Below are 27,979 nucleotides of genomic sequence, written 5' to 3'. Positions count from 1 at the left end.
GACATGCTGCACATGGCGCTACATATGGGGGCGACATGCAGTATAGATGGGGATGGCGGTGCGGGGCGGCCCATGCAGCATTTAAGGGGCTCATACGATTTACAGAAAGATGTACTTGGGTTCAAATGATATATAGGGGGATGTCTGCATACTTAATTCTGCTCAATATTAGGTGATAAGATTAATATTAATTTAATCAATAATATAAAAATTACAATATATCGATATTAATATTGAGTGAAATAAATTTCAGCCTATTGGTTCGGCCCTTCACAACAGTCACGGTTTCTCATGTGGCCCCTGGGGAAAATTACCGTATATACTCATGTATAAGCCTAGTTTTTCGGCCCCTTTTTTGGCTGAAAAAGACCCCCCCTCGGCTTATACACAAGTCACGGTCCCAATGCGGAGGTCCCCGGCGTCTCCGGAACATGTCCGCGCTCCCCTGCAGCCTCGGTAAGTGTTCCAGTGGCTGGTGACAGGATCGGCGGTCAGCACCAGGACAATTGTCGGGGTCCTGAGCAGGCGGGGACACCGGCGCACTATGGGGGCCATGTGCCTGTGCAGCCACTTGCTCAGGACCCCGACACTTGCGATATTTACCCGTCTCCGTTCCACCGACGCGCTGTCTTCTGTATCCTCTGATTGTGACGTTCAAGTCAGAGGGCGAGATGATGTGGTTAGTGCGCGCCCTCTGCTGGAACAGTCAGTGCAGAGAGCCGGCGACGCTGAGGAGCAGCGACGAGAGGCATGTAATTTTTTTTTTTTTGCAGCAGATATACAGTACGGTAATCATATCAACATAAACTAAACGGATATGATGGGCATTATATGGAGCATCTTATGGGGCCATAATCAACCTATATGGAGCATTATATGGAGCAAATTTTCTATGGAGCATCTTATGGGGCCATAATCAACCTATATGCAGCATTATATGGAGCAAATTTTGTATGGAGCATCTTATGGGGCCATAATCAACTTTATGGAGCATTATATGGGCCCATCATGAACTTTATGGAGCATTATATGGGCCAATTATTTATGAAGCATTATATGGGGTACATTTTGCATGGAGAATCTTATGGGGCCCATCATGAACTGTATGGAGCATTATATGGGGCTCCTGATTCAATATGGATATTCAAAAACACTTAACCTACTGATGTCTTAATTAATTTTACTTTTGGTATCTATTTTTATTTTAGACATTTACTGGTACCTGCTGCATTTCCCACCCTAGGCTTATACTCGATTCATTAAGTTTTCCCATTTTTTTTGTGGCAAAATTAGGGGTCTCTGCTTATACTCAAGTATATACGGTAATTGCCCACTCATGCCTTGGAGGATTTGAAGCTGTGATCGCTTGTGCTATATATATGTAGCAGGGCTTCAGCACTCCTATGTAGAGAGAAAATCACGATCTCCTACGAATGCAAGCCACGTGTCGGCGTTCACAGGAGGAACGTAATGACAGGCAGGCTCCGCCCGCAGTTATTAACCTCTTTACCCCCAAGGGTGGTTTGCACGTTAATGACCGGGCCGATTTTTAAATTCTGATCACTGTCCATTTATGAGGTTATAACTCTGGAACGATTCAACAGATCCCGGTGATTCTGACATTGTTTTCTCGTGACATATTGTACTTCATCACAGTGGTAAAATTTATTTGATATGACTTGCGCTTGTGAAAAAAATGGAAATTTGGCAAAAATGTTGCAATTTTCCAACTTTTAATATTCATGCCCTTAAATCACAAAGGTATGGTATGTCACACAAAATACTTAATAAGTAACATTTCCCACCTGCCTACTTTACATCAGCACAATTTTGGAACCAAAATCCAAAATTTTTTTTGTTATGGAGTTATAAGGGTTAAAAGTTGACCAGCAATCTCATTTTTACAACAACATTTTTTTTTTTAGGGACCACATCACATTTGAAGTCACTTTGAGGGGTCTATATGATAGAAAATACCCAAGTGTGACATCATTCTAAAAACTGCACCCCGCAAGGTGCTCAAAACCACATTCAAGAAGTTTATTAACCCTTCAGGTGCTTCACAGGAATTTTTGGAACGTTTAAAAAAAAAAAAAAAAAAAAAATGAACAATTAAAATTACTTCAGATTTATTTTTTTAATTTTCCCAAGGAAAATTGGGCCCCAGAAGTTATTGTGCAATTTGTCCTGAGTATGCTGATACCCCATATGTGGGGGTAAACCACTGTTTGGGCGCATGGCACAGCGCGGAAGGGAAGGAACAACATGTGACTTTCAGTGCAGAATTGGCTGGAATTGAGACCGGACACCATGTCACGTTTGGAGAGCCCCTGATGTGCCTAAACAGTGGAAACAAGTGACACCATTTTGGAAACTAGACCACCCAAGGAACTTATCTAGATGTGTGGTGAGCACTTTGAACCCCCAATTATGTCACTAAAGTTTATAATGTAGAGCCGTGAAAATAAAAAAAATCATTTTTTCTCACAAAAATTATCTTTTAGCCCGCAATTTTGTACTTTCACAAGGGTAACAGGAGAAATTGGACCCCAAAAGTTGTTGTGTAATTTGTCTTGAGTATGCGCATACCCCATGTGTGGGAGAAAACTACTGTTTGGGCACACGTTGGGGCTCGGAAGGGAAGTAGTGATGTTTTGGAATGCAGACTTTGATGGAATGGTCTGCGGGTGTCACGTTGCGTTTGCAGAGCCCCTGATGTGCCTAAACAGTAGAAACCCCCCAGTGACACAATTTTGGAAACTAGACCCCCCAAGAAACTTATCTAGATGTGTTGTGAGAACTTTGAACACCACCCCTCCAAGTGTTTCACTAAAGTTTATAACGCAAAGCTGTGAAAATAAAAAATCCTTTTTTTCCCCCCACAATAATGATTTTTCAGCCCCCAAGGATAACAGGAGAAATTGGACAGCAAAAGTTGTTGTCCAATTTGTCCTGAGTACGCTGATACCCCATATGTGGGGGTAAACTACTGTTTGGGCGCATGGCAGAGCTCGGAAGGGAAGGAGCAACATTTGACTTTTTCAACGCAGAATTGGCTGGAATTGAGATCGGACGCCATGTCGCGTTTGGAGAGCCCCTGATGTGCCTAAACAGTGGAAATCCCCAATTCTATATCCAACCCTAACCCCAACACACCCCTAACCCCAACCACACCCCTAACCCAAATCCCAACCCTAAGCCCAACACAGCCCTAACCCCAACCCTAAGGCCGGCGTCACACTAGAGTTTTACGGACGTATGAGGCGCGCAAAAACTACACATTGCACACAGACCAATGATTCTCTATGGCGCAGCTCCTATCTGCCGTATATTTCTCAGCTGTATTTTACGGGCGTAGAAAATCGCAGCATGCTGCGTTTTGTCAGCGTATTGCTCAAAAAATCCGCCAATGAAAGTGTACCATCAGTGTGACTTGCGAGAAATACGCAGCGGTGTTCTAGAGAAAAGCCGGCAATTCAGTGCGGTGTACAGTAAAATCACACTGACAGGTTAGAATAGAATAGATAAAATAAATGTCTACACATAGTGTAGCGGGAGATAGATTATATATATATATATATATATATATATATATATATATATATATATATATATATAAATATATATATTTCATACAGCGCTAGATAGCAGAAAAGCTGGTAATTCAATTGCCGGCTTTTGCCATCTCCTTCCCAAACCCGATATGATGAGACATGGTTTACATACAGTAAACCATTTCATATCAATTTTTTTTTTTTTTTTTTTACATATCCCTCACTACTAATGTTAGTAGAGTGTGTGTGCGCAAAATTTGGGGGGCTCTAGCTGTTAAAATAAAGGGTTAAATCACAGAAAAAATTGGCGTGGGCTCCTGCGCAATTTTCTCCGCCAGAGTGGGAAAGCCAGTGACTAAAGGCAGATATTAATAGCCTAGAGAGGGACCATGGTTATTGCCCCCCCCCCCCCCCGGTTAAAAACATCTGCCCCCAGCCATCCCGGGCCCCTGCTTGTAAAATTATTTAACCCCTTCAGATGGATTTACATCGTGGGACATGACTAACAGCAGAAAGGTATGGGATAAGCCATGTTCACACGATCCTTTTTTTTATCCTTTTTTTTTCAGGTCCTGATTTTGGAAATCCGCAGTGCAAAACAGCACTGCTGATTTTCCTGCGGATTCCTCTGCGGGTTTCTCTGCGGGTTTCCAACAGCACTTTCCTATTGGTGCTGCTAGAAACCCGCAACGGAATCCGCAGCAAGAATTGACATGGTCCTTTTTTTCCGCAGAAAATCCGCGCGGATTTTCCAGGGGAAAAAAGGATCGTCGGCATAGCGGGTTTTGTTTTCCATTGGGTTACATTGTACTGTAACCTGCATGGAAAAAGGATGCGGATCCGCAGCAAAAACCGCACCGTGTGAACATGGCCATATTGTTGTTTTTTTATTTTTCCTTTTTTATAGAACGAGGGTCGTCATCTGGATTAAGAGTATAATAAACTATTACAACACCCTGTGTCTTTATTTCAATAAAATACTTTTTTCCTAATGTGTGTGTGTTTTATTAACCATTTACTACTATTGGATTAATAATGGATAGGTGTCTTATTGACACCTCTCCATTATTAACCAGGCTTAATGTCACCTTACAATAGCAAGGTGGCATTAACCCTTTATTACCCCATATCCCACCGCTACACGGGAGTGGGAAGAGCCAAGTGCCAGAATAGGCACACCTTACAGATGTGCCTTTTCTGGGGTGGCTGGGGCCAGATGTTTTTAGCCGGGGGGGGGGGGGCAATAACCATGGTCCCTCTCCTGGCTATTAATATCTGCCATCAGTCACTGGCTTTCCCACTCTGGCGGAGAAAATTGCGCGGGAGCCCATGCCAGTTTTTTCTGCGATTTAACCCTTTATTTTAACAGCTAGAGCCCCAAAATTTTGCACACACACACACTACTAACATTAGTAGTGAGGAATATGCAAAAAAAAAGGGGATACTGCAGTGCTCCCCAACTCCAGTCCTCAAGAGCCACCAACAGATCATGCATTCATGATATCCTTAGTATTGCACACGTGATGAATTCTTGCCTTTCCAGGTAATGCAATTATCACCTGGGCCATATTAAGGAAACCTGAAAACATGACCTGTTGGTGGCTCTGGAGCGGAGTTGGGGAGCACTGGTTTACTGTATGTAAACGATGTCTCATATCATGTCGGGTTTTGGAAGGAAATAGCAAAAGCTGGCAATTGAATTACCGGCTTTTATGCTATCTAGTTATGTATGAAATATAAATATATATGTGTCTCACTAACATACATACATGTGGAAATGTGGTGGGGGGTGGGATTATGTGTGGAAATGTGGTGGGGGCGGGATTATGTGTGGTAATGTGGTGGGGGGCGGGATTGTGTGTGGAAATGTGGTGGGGGGGCGGGATTGTGTGTGGTAATATGGTGGGGGCGGGATTTGGTGTGGAAATGTGGTGGGGGGCGGGATTGTGTGTGGAAATGTGGTGGGGGGGCGGGATTGTGTGTGGAAATGTGGTGGGGGGCGGGATTGTGTGTGGTGGGGGGTGGAGCTACTGTGCAGGGGGCGGGATTAGCGAGTGTGATGTGGTCGGGGTGCGGGATTGTGTGTGGTAATGTGGTGGGGGTGCGGGATTGTGTGTGGTAATGTGGTGGGGGCAGGATTGTGTGTGGTAATGTGGTGGGGGCAGGATTGTGTGTGGTAATGTGGTGGGGGCAGGATTGTGTGTGGTGGGGGTGGAGCTACTGTGCAGGGGCGGGATTAGCGAATAATCACGATGCCTCATATATATATATATATATATATATATATATATATATATATATATATATATATATATATATATATATATATATATATATATATATATATATATATATATATATATATATATATATATTTATTTTCACGAATATTTGAGCCCATGGATCCATTCTATGTCCATTTTGCAAGCCGGCGAGAAAATCTCGCCGTACGGATGCCATACAGATTGCGTAAGGAGTTTTACATGCGCAAAATACGCTGCCACACCCTGCCTACGGATGACATACAGATCACTGCTTTGGGAAAATTTCTGCGTATTACGCGTGTAAAATACACACCGTATTTCCCTACGCCGAGTGTGACGACGGCCTAACCCTAATCCCACCCGTAAACAAAATCCCAACCCTAACCCAAACCCTAACCTTAACTTTAGCCCCAACCTTAACCCTAACGGGAAAGTGGAGATAAATACATTTTTTTTATTTTATTCTTTTTCCCCCAACTAAGGGAGTGACAAAGGGGGGTTTGATTTACTATTTATAGCGGGTTTTTATGTTTGGCAGCTGTCACACGCTAAACGAGTTATATTGCAAAAAATAGTTTTTGCATCACATTTTGAGAGCTATAATTTTTCCATATTTTGGCCCACAGAGTCATGTGAGGTCTTGTTTTTTGCAGGACAAGTTGACATTTATATTGGTACCATTATCGAGCACATGACACTTTTGATCGCTTCTTATTATGATTTTCGGGAGGCAGAATTAACAAAAACCAGCAATTCATGAATTTCTTTTGATAAGGCAGTTTTATTCTTCAGGTCAGTACGATTACAGCGATACCTTGATATATCTTTTTTATGTTTTGTCGCTTTTATACAATAAAAACTATTTTATATAAAAATAATTGTTTTTGCACCGCTTTCTTCTGAGAGCTAATTTATTATTTCAATGATGATGCTGTATGATGGTTCAATTTTTGCGGGACAAGATGACGTTTTCAGCGGTACCATAGTTATTTATATCCATCTTTTTGATCGCGTGCTATTCCACTTTTTGTTCGGCGGTATGATAATAAAGCATTGTTTTTTGCCTCGTGGGACAGTTTTATAGGTCGGGTTGTTATGGACCCGGCGATTCTAAATGTGTGTATTTTTTTTTTTACTTATATAAAGAAATGTACTTTTTGGAAAAATGTATATCTTCTCTTTATTTAGGAATTTAAAAAAAAAAAAAAAAAATTATATATATATATATATATATATATATATATATATATATATATATATATATATATATATATATATATATATATATATAGCAAAAAAGTATTTAGTCAGTCAGCAATAGTGCAAGTTCCACCACTTAAAAAGATGAGAGGCGTCTGTAATTTACATCATAGGTAGACCTCAACTATGGGAAACAAACTGAGAAAAAAAACAGACAATCACATTGTCTGTTTTTTTATCATTTTATTTGCATTTTATGGTGGAAAATAAGTATTTGGTCAGAAACAAAATTTAATCTCAATACTTTGTAATATATCCTTTGTTGGCAATGACAGAGGTCAAACGTTTTCTGCAAGTCTTCACAAGGTTGCCACACACTGTTGTTGGTATGTTGGCCCATTCCTCCATGCAGATCTCCTCTAGAGCAGTGATGTTTTTGGCTTTTCGCTTGGCAACACGGACTTTCAACTCCCTCCAAAGGTTTTCTATAGGGTTGAGATCTGGAGACTGGCTAGGCCACTCCAGGACCTTGAAATGCTTCTTACGAAGCCACTCCTTCGTTGCCCTGGCGGTGTGCTTTGGATCATTGTCATGTTGAAAGACCCAGCCACGTTTCATCTTCAATGCCCTTGCTGATGGAAGGAGGTTTGCACTCAAAATCTCACGATACATGGCCCCATTCATTTTTTCATGTACCCGGATCAGTCGTCCTGGCCCCTTCGCAGAGAAACAGCCCCAAAGCATGATGTTTCCACCACCATGCTTTACAGTAGGTATGGTGTTTGATGGATGCAACTCAGTATTCTTTTTCCTCCAAACACGACAATTTGTGTTTCTACCAAACAGTTCCAGTTTGGTTTCATCAGACCATAGGACATTCTCCCAAAACTCCTCTGGATCATCCAAATGCTCTCTAGCAAACTTCAGACGGGCTCGAACATGTACTGGCTTAAGCAGTGGGACACGTCTGGCACTGCAGGATCTGAGTCCATGGTGGCGTAGTGTGTTACTTATGGTAGGCCTTGTTACATTGGTCCCAGCTCTCTGCAGTTCATTCACTAGGTCCCCCCGCATGGTTCTGGGATTTTTGCTCACCGTTCTTGTGATCATTCTGACCCCACGGGGTGGGATTTTGCGTGGAGCCCCAGATCGAGGGAGATTATCAGTGGTCTTGTATGTCTTCCATTTTCTAATTATTGCTCCCACTGTTGATTTCTTCACTCCAAGCTGGTTGGCTATTGCAGATTCAGTCTTCCCAGCCTGGTGCAGGGCTACAATTTTGTTTCTGGTGTCCTTTGACAGCTCTTTGGTCTTCACCATAGTGGAGTTTGGAGTCAGACTGTTTGAGGGTGTGCACAGGTGTCTTTTTATACTGATAACAAGTTTAAACAGGTGCCATTACTACAGGTAATGAGTGGAGGAAAGAGGAGACTCTTAAAGAAGAAGTTACAGGTCTGTGAGAGCCAGAAATCTTGATTGTTTGTTTCTGACCAAATACTTATTTTCCACCATAAAATGCAAATAAAATGATAAAAAAACAGACAATGTGATTGTCTGGATTTTTTTTTCTCAGCTTGTCTCCCATAGTTGAGGTCTACCTATGATGTAAATTTCAGACGCCTCTCACCTTTTTAAGTGGTGGAACTTGCACTATTGCTGACTGACTAAATACTTTTTTGCCCCACTGTATGTATGTATGTATGTATGTATGTATGTATGTATGTATGTATGTATGTATGTATGTATGTATGTATGTATGTATATATATATATATATATATATATATATATATATATATATATATATATATATATATATATATGTTATCTACTATATATTTGTCTAAGGGGTACTTCCGCCTGTCTGTCCCGGATATTCATTGGTCGAGACCAGCCAGTGGGCATAGACAAAAGGGCAGGGGAGGCCAGTAAGTATGCACAGCGAGTCCCCACCCACTCCATACAGGCCCGGCCACAAGTGCTGTAAAGGGGGCGGAGTCACCATGAGGAGGGCGGAGCCGGCCAGGACCATGGACGCTGTTGGGCCTACTGCCGCAAAAAGCCGGCGATCAGTGATGACGGCCGCGGTTATTCATGACGGCTGCGACAGCAGGAAATAGCGCAACACATGCGGCGGTGACAGCTGCGGACGGAAGGTGAGTATATACTACTTGGGATGTGCTATATACTACATGGCTGGCCAATATACTACGTGGCTGGGCAATATAAAACGTGGGCTGGGCAATATACTACGTGGGCTGGGCAATATACTACGTGGGCTGGGCAATATACTACGTGGACATGCATATTCTAAAATACCCAATGCATTAGAATCGGGCCACCATCTAGTATATATATATATATGTATGTATATATAATAAACAAAAGAAAAAGCAGCACAAAAAAATATCAAAAAGTGGACTTTATTGCCTTAACGGCGTGGCAATGTTTCGGATATAAAATCCTTTTTCAAGCAAAATTTTATATCCGAAACGTTGCCACGCCGTTCAGGCAATAAAGTCCACTTTATGGGGGATTGTCCACCCCCTAAGTTCTCCATGTCCTTGTTTTGGTTCGTGATGCCCCACTTAATTGGGGAGGGTATCTCGGACCTTATGTGGACTTATGTCCTGACCATGGTGCCATTATGATATTGTAAATATTGAGATATGTCTCTGACTATATATATAAATAAATATGAGTGCTTCTCTATAAAGAGAATATGACGTTTTAAATAGCCTTACATAGATATGGACCACAATAAGGGTCTTCAAAACATATGATAATTCATGTGTAACAATACTAGTGGGAAGTTGGAGGCTAGCGCCTAATAAAATATACACATTAATTTCATTTTCCGAAATCTTTATTGGTTTTTCCTCTGTTGGAAAAATATACCTTAACCAATATGGCGCCGGTGTCTTCAGAGTACATGTGCGCAGGCGCGGACCATAATGCTATGGGTCTTGGTATAGACGTCATTGACATGCACAGTAACTCCAGGAAGACGCCGGCAATCTAATACACGCTGAGATACAATTGTAAGTGTAACACCTGCACTGGGAACTGTTAGGGTAGCTACTGGTATACTGGGATTTACAGACACTAAGAAGAGCTTTGCAGCTGCTGTTATACCTGGACCTACAGACATTAGCAGATTTTCCTCTGAGCTGCAGTGGACTACAATTCCCAAGGACCCCTGGACTACAATTCCCAGGGATCCTTGTTTCAGTCAGATGACACAGCCTGGATTGGAGGAGGAGGGACTTGGAGGCAGGAGCTGGGGAGAAAGTGAAACTAAGAATTCAGAGGAAGGGAAGAGCGTGGTATCTTGCTGGGAGAGACGGAGCACGGGGGACTTGCCTGGCCCCATGCTGCAGGGTTGCTGTCCTCTCGGATATACTCACGCTGCTGGAGAGAGTGCGACTTTGTTTTACCCTCTGGAGCAAGTTGCATCAAGAACTTGGAGAGTTCTGCCTGCACTCCCACCGTATAAAGGACTGAATCCGGCCGCCCCCCAGCTGGTGTCCAGAGAACCATCCGACCGTTAGAGACGCGCCGTGAGTGACTTTCTGAGACTTGTGGTCCTACCAGCGTTATTTACAGTGAGTACATTACAGCCCAGACTATTGCCAGTTATATTCGTCTAAGTGCACCAACTGTTTTAATTTGCGCGCCAACATCCGCGGCAACTGGGCCCCAACGTTTGGACTGAGTTAAACTAGAAGAAACAAACAAAAACCCTACTACGTTATACTTGCAGGGTGGAAGTAGAATTAGAGTGAGATGTGTATATGACCTTGACAGAGCACAGTTATTTGTATTTCATGTTATTCTTTTAAATCCATCTAAGTTATGCTGCATAGCAATAAACCTGTTAAACTGTTTTACTCTTGATCCCTGTGAGTGTGTACTGAGTGTGGCAGGGGCTTCCCGAATCAGCCCCTGGCAGAAGATAATAGTCCTTCTGCAGCCCCAGAGAGAGAGCTCCAATCAAGATTCGGGTGGAGGCACTGCGCCCTTGAGAGGTGAGACCCCCCATAACACCCAGTGTACCGTGGTAGCCCTAAAGGGGTGTTACATAAGTGTGCTTCTTTGTTTGTGTTTTCATTAGATTGGGACACCTGATGTATTTTAATTGATGATTTAAAGGGAACCTGTCACCTGAATTTGGCGGGACCGGTTTTCGGTCATATGGGCGGAGTTTTCAGGAGTTTTGCGGAGTTTGATTCACCCTTTCTTTACCCGCTGGCTGCATGCTGGCCGCAATATTGGCTTGAAGTTCATTCTCTGTCCTCCTTAGTACACTCCTGAGCAAGGCAATCTTGCCTTGCGCACATGCAGTATGCTTTGCCCAACTGTGGGCAAAGCCGAAAAGCATTAGTGAGCATGCGCCGGTGCACTATGTCCTGGAACACAACTAAATAATTCCGGGACATAGTGCACCGCCGCATGCGCACTAATGCTTTTCGGCTTTGCCCGCAGTTGGGCATAGCATACTGCGCGTGCGCAGGGCAAGATTGCCTTGCGCAGGCGTGTACTACGGAGGACAGAGAATGAACTTCAAGCCAATATTGCGGCCAACATGCAGCCAGCGGGTAAGGAAAGGGTGAATCAAACACCCGAAAACACCACCCATCGGACCAAAAACCGGTCCCGCCAAATTCAGGTGACAGGTTCCCTTTAATATATTTTGGACATATTCACAATGCACTTTATGCGATTTATATATTATTAACATATCTCTGTGTGTTCATTGAAAAAAGCACTGATGCACTTTATCACATCATGGTGGACTATATAGGCACTTATGATTAAAAAGTGTAAATTTTGATAATCGTTTGTTAATGAAGAACATGTGTATTTGCTATATAAACTCACTTCATTTGTATGTTCACTGCTTGAAAAAGGATACCATGTCTGAAACGTTGCCACGCCATACAGGCATTAAAAGCCCCCTTTTTTTCTATTTTTTTGTGTGCCGTTTTCCTATATATATATTTTTTTTTAAACTTTTTTTTACATTGTCTCAGGATGGAACATCACTGTATCAAGTCAGATCGCTGATCTGACGCTTTGCACAGCACTGTGTCAGATCAGCGATCCGACAGGCAGTGAAGGAGGCTTCACAGGTCCAGCTCTCAGCAGGCGCTGACAAACCACCTCCCTGCAGGACCCGGAAGATCCCCGCGGCTATCTTGGATCCGCGGGCCTGCAGGGAGGAGACCCTCAGAACAACGCGATCACATCACGTTGTTCTGAGGGTCTCAGTGAAGCACTTAGGGAGCCCCCTCCCTGCGCGATGCTTCTCTATGCCACCGGAATGCTGCGATCTTGTTTGATTGCAGTGTTCCGGGGGTTAAAGTGCCAGGTGTCAGCTGTGATAATCAGCTGATACCCGGCCGCACTCACGGGGGGAGCATCTGAACTACTATTCCATCCATGGTCATACGAGCCCCGGTCACATGGACAGAATAGAACGTCGGATGGCAGAAAGGGGTTAAAGGCACACGACGGCCGTTATGTGTGTGGAAAGATGTAGGCTTGGTATGTGAGCCCGCGTGAAAGGTAGAGACATGACTTGACGTACAAATACGTCAAAGATCGTGATCAGGTTAACAGCCACAACTGTTTTGTTTCAACGCACCCTTAAATAGTGTGACAGTTTTTATAGCTCTATCAATTATGTAGTCTTTTTATTATTTGTTTATTCTATTTTTCTTTAAAATTATTTGGGGCTTTTTTTTTTTAAAGTAAGACTTTTCTTTTTTTCCCCATAATGGGACATAAAGTTTCATACATACACTGCGTGCAGAATTATTAGGCAAGTTGTATTTTAGAGGATTATTTTTATTATTGATCAACAACTAAGTTCTCAATCAACCCAAAAGACTCAAATATCAAAGCTTAATATTTTTGGAAGTTGGAGTGGTTTGTTTTTAGATTTGGCTATCTTAGGAGGATATCTGTTTGTGCAGGTAACTATTACTGTGCAGAATTATTAGGCAACTTAATAAAAACCAACTATATTCCCATCTCACTTGTTTATTTTCACAAGGTAAACCAATATAAATGCACAAAATTTTGAAAAACATTTCCGACATGCAAAAGCAAAACCCCGCACCGACTGCTCCGCTTGGTAATTCAGGTGCTCCATGTTAACAGAGCAGCTCTTCTTTAGACTGTGCTGCTCTGTCGGCATCATGGTGATTGACAGCTCACTCCCCGCAATTGGCCAGCAGGGAGTCAGTTATCAGTAATATGATCAGCACCAGGCAACACACACCGGTAGTTAGCAACTGACTGTCCGTTCTAGCGGCCCGTACTAAAAAAATTACGGTAAATAGTCCTGGATAACCCCTTTAAGGTAATAAGGTCATACATCGGTTATAAATATTATAGTCACAAATATTAAATTCTGTATGATAAGGAGGAAGATCTCACCATTATAATCATGCTGATTTCTTATATCACTGTTCCTGAAATATAACACATAATTATTGAAACAAACTTCAAGGTTCCAAATTCAGCAAAGATTACATGTGACATATGTACAGGTATAACTGATGTTCCCTTGCTTTAAAGATAATAACATTTGTTGTTTTTGGAGTGCAGTATGTAAAATCTCTGGTTGCAGAACAACTGGACGGTTCTTTAGAGGGTGTATGTGTCAATCACCATCTAACAATCTCAGACGTATCTGTGCTGTGATTAGCAGTGTCTGGTAGTGAGTGAAATCGCACAGAGAAAATCCTGAAGAAACGGCCAGTTCTGCACACAGAGATTTCACATACTGCGCTCCAAAAGCAGCAAATGACTATCTCTGCAATGGAGGGACGCAGAGTAAAATGGAAGAGAGCAGCAGAATCCAGGGAGTTTGGGGATATTCAAAAATACTTACCTAAGCTCAGATTGAGTCATCAACTCAGACACAGAGGTCAGTTTTTGGCTGCATCACGTCGAGACAAGGTTAGCCCAACAGACAATAACAGACGCCGGATGCAGTGGAGGAGACAGAGTTCCAAACTGACATGATTAACATACCAGACCGCCGCATCTATAAATCTTTTTGTGGAAAGCCATGTTGCCTGTACACAAATTAACTTGGTGTCAGCAATTGACCTAAACTGCATGCTTTTTTCTCTTAGGTGGGTGGGGGTGAACCATCATTTTACCATCTTAATGATGGCCATTTTCTACTTCTTTATTATTCACAGTGCTACCCATATTGTTTAACATTGTCCCCAACGTAAAGATTCACCTTTCTTGATTGCTAATTAACCAACCATGTACAATACCCGCGATGTGTCAGTTTACGGCATTTTTTTTTTCTTTTCCAGTTCCCCGAGTCAGCACAGCAATTTCTTCTTGCCCTTACTTACTCACCAAAGGAACTACTTTTGACATTTGGCATGATCCCGCAAGTAGAAAGCTATTGCCTGCTCTTGATTTCCAATGCGTTATTTTAGCAATCGATCCCGTCTCCAAATCCGCTTTATTGTATAAATAAATAAAAAGTAGAAATGCACCTTTGACGTGAATTTTAAATTGGTAAGAGTTGCTAATTAGGTGATCAATAAAGACTGGTATGTGACCACATAAGCGCTCCAAATCATAATCGGGTCATCGATGTAGCCACACTAGACCAGCGACCCATAAAAACCTCTATCACAGGAAAAAAATTATATACCCCCCCATCAAAGGCATGTAAAATATTGCCAAAACAGCAAGAACTTGGAGCCCGTTCCCTATCCTGTTATTTGCAGATAATTGTAGGGGATAACTTCTAAACTTGGTAAAAACTCTTTAACTAATCTGCAACCTTACCTTGCTCTACCAGACGTATTCTGCAGCTTTGTTCTCTTTCTGTCTCTCTACACAAAGTAAAAAAAAAAATAATAAAAGTCAGTACATATTTAGATAAAACATATTCATGTTAAAAAACAATATTCTGGCTGGAACCATATTGAACACACTGTCAGTGTGGTTACTGTTATTGAATTGGAGCCAACATTATTGCGTGAAGCAGGTCACATCTCTGTGCTTGTGCCGACCTCATGCACCTTCGGATGCCCAATTATTGCGGTTGGCTCTTTATAGAAGTCTTTGAAGTTTAATTAGCAATGAATAGTATGGCATAAGTATTATTTCAGTTCTGGTCACTCAATGAAACTTCAAGAGTGTGCAAGAGAAGCAGGACATTGACGTTTTAGCGAGCAGGGAAGTTTCACTACGTTTTTGACATTTTCTTTTTTCCTTCACTTGCTCCAAGAGCAATCACTCTTTTTTATATATCTATTGACATGGCCGCAGGGATTGCTTCTTTGTTGGACAAGTTGTAGTTTGGAATGATGCCATTCATTTGAGCAAATGATGTATTGAGAGAAGGGAAGATGTGATGTCTTGAATGGGTTTGAATGGAGGTCTCTGAAGCACGCTAAAAACTAGGTTAAGGTGCCATGGGTCCACAGCAGTACGATATGGTGGCACTAGGAGCGCATCTTACTGAAAGAAGGTCTTGACCTGGGGATGAGAGGCCAAATTCTGTCGAAACAAAATGGAGAGCCAGGAGATCGGACTCTTGAGGGCACTAAGAGACAAGCCGGGCTCTAGCCCTGATTGTAAGAACACCAGGATGGATGGAAAGGAAAAAGACATGGGAGCGGTGTGGCTGTCTTCACACCAGAGAAAGGCCTTCCAGGTCCTTTTATAAATGCGTGGGGATGTGGACTTCTTTATCTTGATCATGGCATGTATGACTTGGAACAGGGAGTCTGCCTCCCCTTCAGGAGTGCAGCTTCAACCACCATGTTATTACACAAGTAAGAATGGGAAAGGAAACATGCACAATAATTAATCAATTACCTGCAGATGCAGTTGTTGATATCGAAAATCTGTGCACTGTGATTGAAGTGCTGTCTAAAGCTCCCCCGCACCCGACGAGCGCCGTTTCGCAGTAGCTTCTTCAAAAGGGGCGAGGACCACTAATTATAGTTGTATTAAGATCTGTATACCCCTAAGTTACAGTGTCCTTTCGGTTTGTGCTGTATAGATCTCCCCCAGTATTTGGAGGTTCCGTTCCCCCGTTTTTGTCTGCATGTACTAATCTATAATTTAATTAATTATTTAGAAATTAATATTTTTAATGATATCCTTTTCTTCATCACTTCCTTCTTGTATGGCACCCATCATATTAGAAAATGTTTCTGATAGATGCCAAAGAGTGTCTAGAGTGATCTGAAGACTTTTGCAAAAGTCTTGGAATGTCAGGCCATTGATCAGGAGGTCGCTGAGGTAGGGGATGATTACTATCTATTGATGGCAGCCTTGACCTTGATAAACACTCTGAAGCAGAGGCCAGTGCAAAGAGAAGAGCTGTGAACTGGTTGTGGGCCTCATGGACCACGAACAAAGAAACCTCTGATCCACCATGCAAATCAGAATGTCGGAGAGGCATCCTGGATGTCAAAAGAGCACAGGATTTTCTTGGGTTCCTTGGAAGTAATCAATGAAAGGAGGGATTGCATCCTGTAATGACAGAGGTGCACTCAACAGTTTAGTAGTTCGAGATCCAGGATTGGCCTGAGTGAGGCGTGCATCTTTGGGACCTTAAAGAGGTTGCAATAGAAACCGGAGAAGTGTTCTCGAGAGGGAAAGGGTAAGATGACCCCTGCCCAGAGGAGATGGCTTGAAAGAATCCGGGACTTGTAGGGTGGGACAAACGTATGGATGGAAGATAAGAAAATCCTATCTTGTAGCCGGTTGTAACAATCTCTCCAACCCATGCGTCATCAACTATGGAGTGTCACGATTTCTTGAAGAGAGGACGGCCACCCACCCTGAAAGAATTCCCAGGTGGGAGTGACCGTCATGCATAAGAGAATCTATTAGATCGGGATCCTGACTGCTTGGAAGAGTGAATCTTTGGCCGCAAAGCAGGGGTGGGTTTGAAGGACTGCTTCCTTCTCCCTCACTGAGCAGGAGACCGGTCTCTCTGAAACAAGGAAAACTGCTGAAAGGAGTTAAATTGAAAAGCATGTAGGTTGGGAAAAAGAGGTACTCTTAAAGCGGGTGACATCTGAGATGAGCTGATCCAGCTTAGAACCAAGGAGAGGTGATCCCTGGAAGGGGAGTTGAGAAGAGACTTTTTAGATGAAGGGGCCACATTCCAGGCCTCGAGTCAGAGTATTCTATGCATGGCTACAGTTTTGCTAGTGATGAGGGCGGAACAGCTGGCAGCGTCAAGAGATGCGAAGAGCAAATATTTTTCTGCGTGAGACCGAATTGGCTACCCATGTGGAACAGAAGGCGGGACAGAGAGTGGCGCCTGTAGCCTTAAAGGCAGACTTGGCTAGGGCTTCGATCTGTCAGTGGAGTCCTTGAGAGAGGAACCAACAGGGAGTGACAGAAAACAGTGTTCGTGGACATGCGCAAGACTGGGGGATCACAGCCGAAGATTCTGCCCATTTGCTGAGGAGATCAGACACGAAAGTATACAAGTAATCCAACTGTTTCCTAGAAGAGAAGCGCTTTTCCAGGTGGAGTGGAGGCCTAAAAAGCTGGGGACTAAATTTTTTAAATGCTAGACGCCGGTGACACGAAAAAATGAGCTAGAGGAAGAGACATGGACTCTCTTATTTCTGTAATAATGCACCCTGCCTCCTTGAAGAGGGGCCTCGGAGAAAAGAGGGAGAGTATCTCTCTGGCCGAGGTCCTGACTTCTAAAAAAAACACCATAAGAGGAAAGACCTCCAATATTCTAGACAAAAAAAAAATACCAGTACATAGGCAGAGATGCTTACCTGTCCAAGGCCTCCAACAATTGCACTAACCAAGGTGCAGAGGACCCAAGTTAAGATGGCAAACGCACAGGTGCAATAATACCGATAAGGCAGCCACCCTACAATCAGGAATTGGCCTCTTGGTGCACCTGTGCAAACCAATAGTCTGTATGTGGCATGTTCACACAGGAATGCAAAGTATATGGCTCAAAGCCTATTAATGACGCCATGTAGCGGGCTCACCATGATGCATCCTGTGTGAACAGAGGCCACAGTGTACAGAGCCATCTAGGGCCCAGCCACACCCTGGAAAAATATACAGTGCACCAAAAACATAACAAAGTATGCAAGGTATTGGTCGATATTATGGCCACAATATTTAAGCTGCCAACCCGCGTCAAGGGTCCTTACATATTGGCAGTCCTAATCTAAAAAAACACCATAAGAGGAAAGGCCTCCACTATTCTAGACAAAAACAAAACAAAAACACCAGTACACAGGCAGAGATGCTTACATGTCCAAGGCCTCCAACAATTGCACTAACCAAGGTGCAGCGGACCCAAGTTAAGATGGCAAACGCACAGGTGCAATAATACTGATAAGGCAGCCACCCTACAATCAGGAATTGGCCGCTTGGTGCACCTGTGCAAACCAATAGTCTGTATGGCATCCTGTGTGAACAGAGGCCACAGTGTACAGATGGCTCTGTATACTGTGGCCTCTGTTCACACAGGATGCATTATGGTGAGCCCGCTACATGGCGTCATTAATAGGCTTTGAGCCATATACCGTACTTTGCATTCCTGTGTGAACATGCCACATACAGACTATTTGTTTGCACAGGTGCACCAAGCGGCCAATTCCTGATTGTAGGGTGGCTGCTTTATCGGTATTATTGCACTTGTCCGTTTGCCATCTTAACTTGGGTCCGCTGCACCTTGGTTAGTACAATTGTTGGAGGCCTTGGACAGGTAAGCATCGAGGTCCTGACTTCCTCTTCTCAATCCAGAGGATGGCATCAGGAGCCCCCAGGTGAGGACGGGGGGGGGGGTGTGTCACTGGATAAGGAGCCTCCACCCGCACCGTCTTGGTCCCAGACAATGCAGAAGACTGTTGACTGTGGCGGTTAAGGGGTGTCACTGACAAGACAACCGTCTTCCTCCTGGCACCACTCTAAGGAGAGGGCTGAGGTGGGGAAAAGGCGAGAAAAACCGCCACAAACCACCCTGAGACACGCTTGAAGTGTTAGGGGGATAGGTCCTGCCTTGCAGACCAAAGAGGGTACACAATGTGGATGGCACCACACTGTTTTATCGGTCGCTTACTTGGGAAATCAGGGTGAGACGTTACACCCTGTTGCCCTGAAGAGAAGAATCCGAAAAACATAAGGGAAAAGATTAATAACACAACAGGGTGACCTAAGGAATAAAACGGATCTGAGTTCAGATCAGAGTCTGCCTCCTACTGACACTAAGCTACAACTGACGAGCTTTGTTCCAGTCGGTGGGTCTATACTGCAGAGGAGGCGCTAATTATTTTTTGCCAAGTGTCAGCTGCCTAGCAACAGCAGCACCCACCCATGATTACCTGTGTCCCCCAATAAAGCGATAAAGAAAAAAAAGTGTTGTGAAATCATGCAAAAAAAAACAAAACACACAATTGTGCCACTGTTTTTTTATTTTCTTTTTGCAGAGTTCATATTGCAGGTTTGGCCGATACGAACTGAGGGCAGAGCAAAGTCCTGCAGTGCGCAGGCAAAGGTGAGAGAGGCCCAGCACCTGCGCACTGTAGGATTTTGCTCTCCCCTCAGAAGGGCAGATAACTATGCCTGCGCAGGAGCGCAAAGCTGACCAGACTGTGTGGATGATGCAGGGACGAGTCGTCCACATGAAGCAAGAAGGAGGATGGCATCGCAGGAAGATGGGAGGCGTCGGACCAAGAAGGGCGACACCCCTGGGACTGGACCGCCCTGCAGGCGAGTATAATAAAAAGTTATTTTTGTAGAATGCTGTTGCTGTATGCTCTAGCCCTGAAAGGCGGTGGCCGTAACTAATATCGGCCAAACCTGGTGACAGGTTCCCTTTAAAACTGGAGTAAGTTGTGCCAAATTTATTAAGAGGCACATGTGTCTTAATTTGCTATATGCCTCTTAAATTGAATATGAGGACAGCATGAGGTAGGATCTGAAAAACAGAATTAAGGGATGTGTAACTTGTCAGGATGTTGTTTACTTACACTGAAGGTTTTATCACCTAGTGATCATCATTGCTGTGACTAGATGTCATGTGGGCTCTTTTCCGACTCCGTCCCATTCTGTGATAAGCAGCTCACTATCTATAGACATTGTATATACAGAGCCTGGTGTGAGAGGGGACAGCTTTCTCAGCTCTGCTGCATTGCTAAATCTAAACGTTCTAATTATGTCAGAACCACTGAACCCAGTGATCTAAGTGATACATAGATGGATTCAGCTTCTCTTTGCCTACATCATTCTGCCCTTTAATGATATTGACGGATCTTAGAAATGAATGAAACGTTCCTCCAGCCAGAGACTGATGTAATTTTCAGCACTTTTTCTAGCATAAATTACAATGAATTTGTTATACACCAGGCCCTATCCCACCCACATTTCAAAAACTTGGTGGAGCTGGGAGGAAGTGGTATAAGAATGCCAAGTTACATCATTCTGAGTTACACAAAAATTTTGCACAATTTTAAGTAGTCTTACACCAGAATTCTGATGTAAACTACAGGATGATTCAGGGGGACAGAGTACAGATGTTTATTAAGCAGAAAATTAATAAAAAAAAAACAACTAAAGACAAGTTTTCCTACAAATGGTGCGCTTATCTCAACACAAGCATGCAGCTTTTCTAACCCCACATTTGGCCTTTTTGGCTTGAATTCCCTAAAATGAACCTCAGATTTGCCTCATATTTCACAAGGCATTAACTTATTTGTGGGAAAGATAGTGTAATATAATTAAATAATTTGCAAAACATTCGATAAGTTTTCAAACAGTAGATCATCTCAATTGGGAAACAAATAGTGGGGTAGTCCATCGAAGAAAAAATATTTCTAACACTGCTCAGGATGGTTTATAACAGATTAAAAAAAAAATAGGTATTAAGCTTACCGTTAATGATGTTTCCAGGAGTCCATCCTGACAGCACCCTGGAGGACGTCCCTTGCTGGGACAGGAAACACACGAGTTTAAAAGGTCATGTCCCACCCCCAATCCTCAGTGTTTTAACAAGAACTGCTACAAGGATATGCAGAGAAACAAGTTTAATGATGACATCAAACATATTACATTGAATCCAGACATATTACATCATACGTTAGGAACATGTTACATACATGCCAGGTTTTTAACAAACATGATATAAATATTCGAGGGAGGGAACTACCAGTGCTGTCAGGATGGACTCCTGGAGACATCATTAACGGTAAGCTTAATACCTATTTACAAAAAAACGTCATCCTGACAGCACCCTGGAGAGTACCAAAGCACCTCCTCAGGGTGGGATTACCGCTTGGAGAACCTTCCTCCCAAAAGCAGTATGTTGACCAGACAAAACATCAAGTTTATAATGTTTACAAAAGGTGTTGGCGCTAGCCCATGTCGCGGCCTTACAAATTTGTTCTAGAGAGGCACCTGCCCTCTCTGCCCAAGAAGTAGCTATCCCCTGAGTAGAATGTACATGGAGACCCTCTGGAGGAGGGACCCCCTGTGACTGGTAGGCCTCAGAGATCACAGACGTGATCCACCGTGCGATAGAGGCCTTAGAGGCCTTCTTACCCTTATTTTTTCCCCCATACAGAATGAATAAATTCGGATCAATACGCCAAGAGCTGGTGGCTGCCAGGTAGTTTAAGACCGCCTGCCTGACATCCAGAGAATGCAAGGCCATTTCTTTAGCATTAGTGGGGTTATCGCAGAAGGATGGCAAAACAATTTCTTGATTTCTATTTTTAATTGTTCCTACTTTTGGGATAAGTGAGGGGTCCAGTTTAAGAATTATGCAATCGTCTCTAACCTGGAGGTACGGGTCCCTAATACACAGGGCCTGAATTTCCCCCACCCTTTTAGCCGTGGTGATTGCCACTAGAAATGCCGTTTTACGCGTGAGGACCGAAATGGGCATATTATCGGTAGAAGCATAGAGGTCCTTACAGAGGAACCTGAGGACCAGATTAAGGTCCCAGGAAGGCGATAAATGTCTAATAGTAGGGCGCAACCTCTGTGTGGCTCTAATAAATCTAACTATCCATGGGTGAGAAGCTAGGGGATTGATAGAAAGGAGCTAAGTGCCGAGATCTGCACCTTCAAGGTGCTAGGTTTGAGACACCTTTGTCAAACCCAGCCTGAAGGAAATCCAGGATTCTGGGTAAGTCGGGAGTGCCTGCCGCAACCTCAGACCTGCCACCCTCCAGACAGAATCGCTTCCAGATCTTCAGGTAAATTGCCGATGTAATAGGCTTCCTACTGGACTTGATAGTCGTTATCACTCGACTCGACAGGCCCTTTGCCTTCAAGATGAGCCCTTCAGGATCCATGCTGAGAGACGGAGCTTCTCTGGGTTTGGGTGAAGTACCGGACCCTGGTGGATAACGTCCGGTCTGAGAGGAAGCTCCACAGGATTCGCAATCGCCAGCTCCAGTAGCAGGGAGAACCAGCTCCTTCTTGGCCAGTATGGAACAATCAATATGACACGAGCTTGATCCTGTTTGATCTTTCTGAGAACAGCCGGGACTAATGCTAGATTAGGGAATGCATAAGAGAGGTTCCGTCCAGACCTGGCTCAGAGCGTCTATCCTTTCCGGAAGATCCCGAGGATTCAGCGAGAAGAATCTTGAGACCTTCGAATTTCTCCTGCTTGCGAATAGGTCTATAAGAGGAGTTCCCCAGCGCAGACATAACTCCTTGAAGATGTCCTGGTTGAGTTCCCATTCTGTTGGAAACACTCTTTTCCTGCCGAGGTAGTCTATGACGACATTCTGGGAGCCTTCCAGGTGAATCGCTGAAATGGATAGGACTGATCTTTCTGCCCAGTGAAATATCCGCTCTGCCAGTTCCTGAAGCGGATGGTGTCTTGCGCCTCCCTGATGCTTCAGGAAAGACTGTTGTCACATTGTCGGACATTATTCTGACATGGCGATTCCTTAAGACATGGCGGTTCCTTCTCAAAGCTTCCCAAACAGCGTACAGCTCTTTGAAGTTGGAGGAGCTGTGGATGACTCCTCCGGCCATCTCCCCTGAAGGAACCTGTCTTCTAAGTGAGCTCCCCAGCCCCAGGCGCTGGCATCTGTAGTGACTACTGCGTGGGGCTTGGCAGACCATAACACTCCTTTCCTTAGGTTTTCCGGTTCTGTCCACCAAAGGAGAGACCTTCTTACCAGAGGAGATAGCTTCAGAGTACTGTCCAGAGAAGACAGGCGTCTGTCCCATTTGGAAAGGATTAGTTTCTGCAGTGGTCTTGAATGGAACTGAGCCCATCTTACACACGGAATGCAGGCCGTCATTAGGCCGAGTACTCTCATGGCGACTCTTATTGACCCCCTGTGTCTTAAAAGGAGCCGAATTTGGGACTGTATTGCTTCCAGCTTGGACTCGGGTAGGAGGGATATTCTGTTTATCGAGTCCAGATACACTCCCAGAAAGGTTTTCCTGTGTTCTGGAGTTAGGTCGGATTTCCGCCAATTTATGACCCATCCCAACTCTTCCATCACCGAAATGGTTCGGTTCCTGTGGTCTGATAGAATCTCTGGTGTTCTTGCTACCAGGAGGAAGTCGTCGAGATACGGGACTATTATGATCCCTTGATTTCTTAAGAAAGCGACGATCTCCGATACCAGCTTTGTAAAGATACGAGGAGCTGAGGCAAGGCCGAACGGAAGGCACTGGAACTGGTAGTGACAGGTCCCAGATGGCAGAACTACCACAAACCTCAGAAGTTTCTGAGACGAGGGGTGGACTGGGACCTGATAGTAGGCACTCTTCAAGTCGAGAGTGCACATCACGGCATTCTGATCTATGAGAAGAATTGCCGACCGAATAGACTCCATACGGAACCTCTTGTACCTTACCCAGGCATTCAGAGGCTTCAGATTTATTATGGTGCGAGATTCGCCGGAAGGTTTTGCTATGGAGAAAAGGGAGGAGTAATGACCATGGCTTACTTCCAGAAGAAAAAAAAAATGTAACAAAACCAGCTCACCTACTAGGCATTTGTTGTGGGGAAGCCCGGATAACGTGCAGTCTTCACGTAAGGTAATAGAACAAATAGAAGAAAAAATCCAGCTTCCAAAAATATCAAAATTTATTGAAGATAAAATCCAAGATCCAAAAACATGGTTCACAGGAGAAGAAATGGCAGCATGCTACATGTTTCGAACAATAAGTTCTTTTTCAAAGCTGCTCACCATGCACCAGAATGAGGTTTAAATAACAGCTGTGAAAAATCACAGTGAATCAATCCACCACCTGATGCAACAGTGATTATATACAATAAAAAACGCAAAAGTGTCACAAAAAACTGGAAAACCAATAAAAAAAAAAACAGACAAAAAATATACATAATGTGCAAATAAAAAACATATAATATAACTGAACAATGTAAATCTCTCAGTAATGAAACATAATTTCCTTGCGAGCATTTAAACCCATGGGATAGCAAGTGTTAAGGCAGAACATCCAATAAGCTTCACGCGTCATTAAACGTCTTTTCAGATCTCCTCCTCTGGATGTCATCGCATTGATATTTTTGGAAGTTGGATTTTTTCTTCTATTTGTTCTATTACCTTACGTGAAGACTGCACGTTATCCGGGCTTCCCCACAACAAATGCCTAGTAGGTGAGCTGGTTTTGTTACATTTTTTTTCTTCTGTTATAGTCCAGTTTTGAAACCGTGCACACCATGAGCCTGTAAAAACAAGTGTTTGCCTTGTTAAACAGTTTTGTGCTCTAAGGCATATATATATTTTTTTCTTTTCTCCTTTTTTGTTTGTGGGTTTTTTGAAATATCTTTATAAAATGAATGAAAGTCCAGAAAGAGCTCGCAAAGCTGCTCAGTTGTTCTCAATGGATTTATCTTCCACAATTGATGGGTCTGAGTCAGACCTTTTCAGCACAGACGTTAGTAAGCTTGAAAAACTGATGATAAATGAAATGAAAGTGTGGTGGGATTTTACTACATTGGACAATTATGTGCAAAAAGAAATGATCCCTAGAGGTCTGCGCATCAAGAAAATTCCCACCACCACATATTCACAGCAGTTTGTGCATGAATGGAACATGATCCTAAGTAATTGCTCTATCCAGCTAATGCAATTAATTATGAAATATGAGGACACCAAGCTGAAAAATATTCAGTCAGAAATTAATGACATTAAAACTAGCTTGGTAAACAAAGATACTATTAAATATAATGAGGAATTAAAGAACATTAAAATATCTCTATCGAAATCAGAAGATTTAATCATGAGTCGCAAGAAAAATAAATTTCAACGTGACTTAAGAGACTATCAAACAAATCAGGTATATGAATGGGGCAGATGGCAGAAAGTACACAAAAGCCCTCGCCCAATCCTGAAACGTACTAATTCCTCTGATGTATCTGAGCGCAGAGTTTCTTTCAGCTCCTCAGACATGGATTCTATGGATAATGGGTCTACTGGAACTGGTGGTGATGAAAATATCTTCAATAAATTTTGATATTTTTGGAAGCTGGATTTTTTCTTCTATTTGTTTGCTTACTTCCAGAGGTGGTACTGGCACTATGACCTCTGAGGAGAGCATATCCTTTAGGTCTATCATCATTGGGGAGTCTCGCATTATAACCGTAGGTGCGATAAAGCTGTCTGGCGGAGGAGAGTAAAGCTCGATACGGTAGCCTTCTGACACAGTCCGAAGGACCCACTTGTTTTGAGTGATTCGGGCCCATTTGTGCGCGAAGTGACGGAGCCTTCCCCCTATAAAAGTGTGGCGTCATTGCGGCTTAGACTTTGAGGAGGGACTGAAAAAGAAACTTCTGTTTCTATTGCCCTGGTTACGGGAGCCCCTATAAGATCCTCTATGGGATCTACCTCCTCTAGCGTCAGACTGTCTTCGGAAAGGGAATCCCCTCCGAAAGGACTGAGGTTTCCTAGTTTTCTCCTCCGGAAACCCTTTCTTTTTATTGGAAGCTGACTCTAGGATAGTATCTAGAGGGGGCCCGAATACCCGTGCTCCGGAGAAGGGAATTGAACATAGCTTTGATTTGGAAGCACTATCCCTGGACCAGGATCTTAGCCAGACCGCCCTCCTAGCCGCGTTGGATAGAGAACCACTTCGAGCCGAGAATCTGACTGACTCAGCAGTCATATCGGACAGAAAGGCCGTGGCAGACCTCATAATAGGGATGGACTTTAGGATCTCAGATCTCGGAGTCTTATTGGACAGGTGCTCTTCTAACTGACCCATCCAAAGGCACATAGACCGAGCTACCGAAGTAGCTGCTATGTTGGTTTTAATTAGAGCAGCGGAAGATTCCCAGGCTCTTTTCAAAAGAACGTCAGTCTTTCTATCCATGGGATCGCGCAGGCTTGAAGAGTCCTCGAATGGTATGGCTGTCTTTTTAGCCACTTTCGCCACCGGGACGTCAACCTTAGGAATTTCTTCCCACAGTTTTAGGTCCTCAGGTTGAAACGGTAGACAAGCTTTGAAGTCTTTGGATAACACCAGCCGGCATTCCGCTTTTTTCCACTCCTCCAGTATCATGGCCTTAATATGTTCGCTAACGGGGAATACAGTCTGCTGACGTGACATAAGTCCCCCGAACATCAGGTCCTGCCTGGATTGTGGTTTAGGTGTCTCTTCTATCTGCATGGTGCATCGTACTGCCTGCACGAGATCATTTGTCTCTTGTGCCTGGAAGAGATATTTTCTTTGGTGGTCCTGGCTTCCTGACGGAAGCTCGCCCTCTTCTTCTGAGACGAAGTCTTCTGAGTCAGACTTGTCTTCAGAAGTAAACTCTGGTTCTTGTTCCCGTCTGGCCCTCTTGCGGCTGGGAATAGGACTGGACTTCTGCACGATACTGGACAAAGAAGCCTGCACCTCTTCACGTATAAGGGATCTCATCTCAGATAGTAATGCAGGTTGTTCGTCCCTCACAACCTTAGGGTACCGTCACATTAAGCGACGCTGCAGCGATAGCGACAACGATGTCGATCGCTGCAGCGTCGCTGTTTGATCGCTGGAGAGCTGTCACACAGACCGCTCTCCAGCGACCAACGATGCCGAGGTCCCGGGTAACCAGGGTAAACATCGGGTTGCTAAGCGCAGGGCCGCGCTTAGTAACCCGATGTTTACCCTGGTTACCAGCTTAAAAGTAAAAAAAACAAACAGTACATGCTCACCTGCGCGTCTCCCAGCGTCTGCTTCCTGACACTGACTGAGCTCCGGCCCTAACAGCAGAGCGGTGACGTCACCGCTGTGCTTTCACTTTCTCTTTAGGGCCGGATCTCAGTCAGAGCAGGAAGCAGACGCTGGGAGACGCGCAGGTGAGTATGTACTGTTTGTTTTTTTTACTTTTACGCTGGTAACCAGGGTAAACATCGGGTTACTAAGCGCGGCCCTGCGCTTAGTAACCCGATGTTTACCCTGGTTACCAGTGTAAAACATCGCTGGTATCGTTGCTTTTGGTGTCAAACACAACGATACACGGCGATCGGACGACCAAATAAAGTTCTGGACTTTATTCAGCGACCAGCGACATCACAGCAGGATCCTGATCGCTGCTGCGTGTCAAACTAAACGATATCGCTAGCGAGGACGCTGCAACGTCACGGATCGCTAGCGATATCGTTTAGTGTGACGGTACCTTTAGACGTACAATCTGCACACATTGTTTTCCCATGGTAATCCGGAAGCTTCGCATTACAGATAGGGCATCTAGCAGATTTCCCCGAGGCCTTGCCAGATCTCTTAACTTGACCCGAGGAACCAGAGGGGCCAGCAGGGGTTCCCTTATCCTTAAATGACATAAGATAGGGATAAGCGCTGGGGTAAGCCTGCTCCCACGTGCGGATAGGGGTCTGCGCTATGCGCACTTACCACCTCCTCGACCGGCATACTTGATTCCATGACGAGTGTAGCAGGTCCCCGCAGCTTGTAGTGTCAGAACAGGAGCGCTTCAGCC

General features: G+C 43.9%; 1 protein-coding gene across 5 annotated transcripts in view; it reads right to left on the bottom strand.

The window, feature by feature from the left end:
* LOC143817033 (uncharacterized) overlaps positions 1 to 27,979 on the bottom strand; it is a 160,309-nt gene that overhangs the window by 68,463 nt on the left and 63,867 nt on the right. For all 5 annotated transcript variants that reach the window (XM_077298085.1, XM_077298083.1, XM_077298084.1 and 2 more), the window contains exons 9-10: positions 14,845 to 14,891; positions 13,462 to 13,496 (exon numbers count right to left, since the gene is read on the bottom strand). In XM_077298085.1, the coding sequence (XP_077154200.1) occupies positions 13,462 to 13,496; positions 14,845 to 14,891 (82 nt within the window). The remainder of the gene's footprint in view (positions 1 to 13,461; positions 13,497 to 14,844; positions 14,892 to 27,979) is intronic.

Source organism: Ranitomeya variabilis, chromosome 3, assembly GCF_051348905.1.
Source record: "Ranitomeya variabilis isolate aRanVar5 chromosome 3, aRanVar5.hap1, whole genome shotgun sequence".
NCBI classification, from domain to species: Eukaryota; Metazoa; Chordata; class Amphibia; order Anura; family Dendrobatidae; genus Ranitomeya; species Ranitomeya variabilis.
The sequence above is the reverse complement of the archived record's forward strand: the minus strand, read 5'-3'. Positions and strand labels throughout refer to the sequence as shown.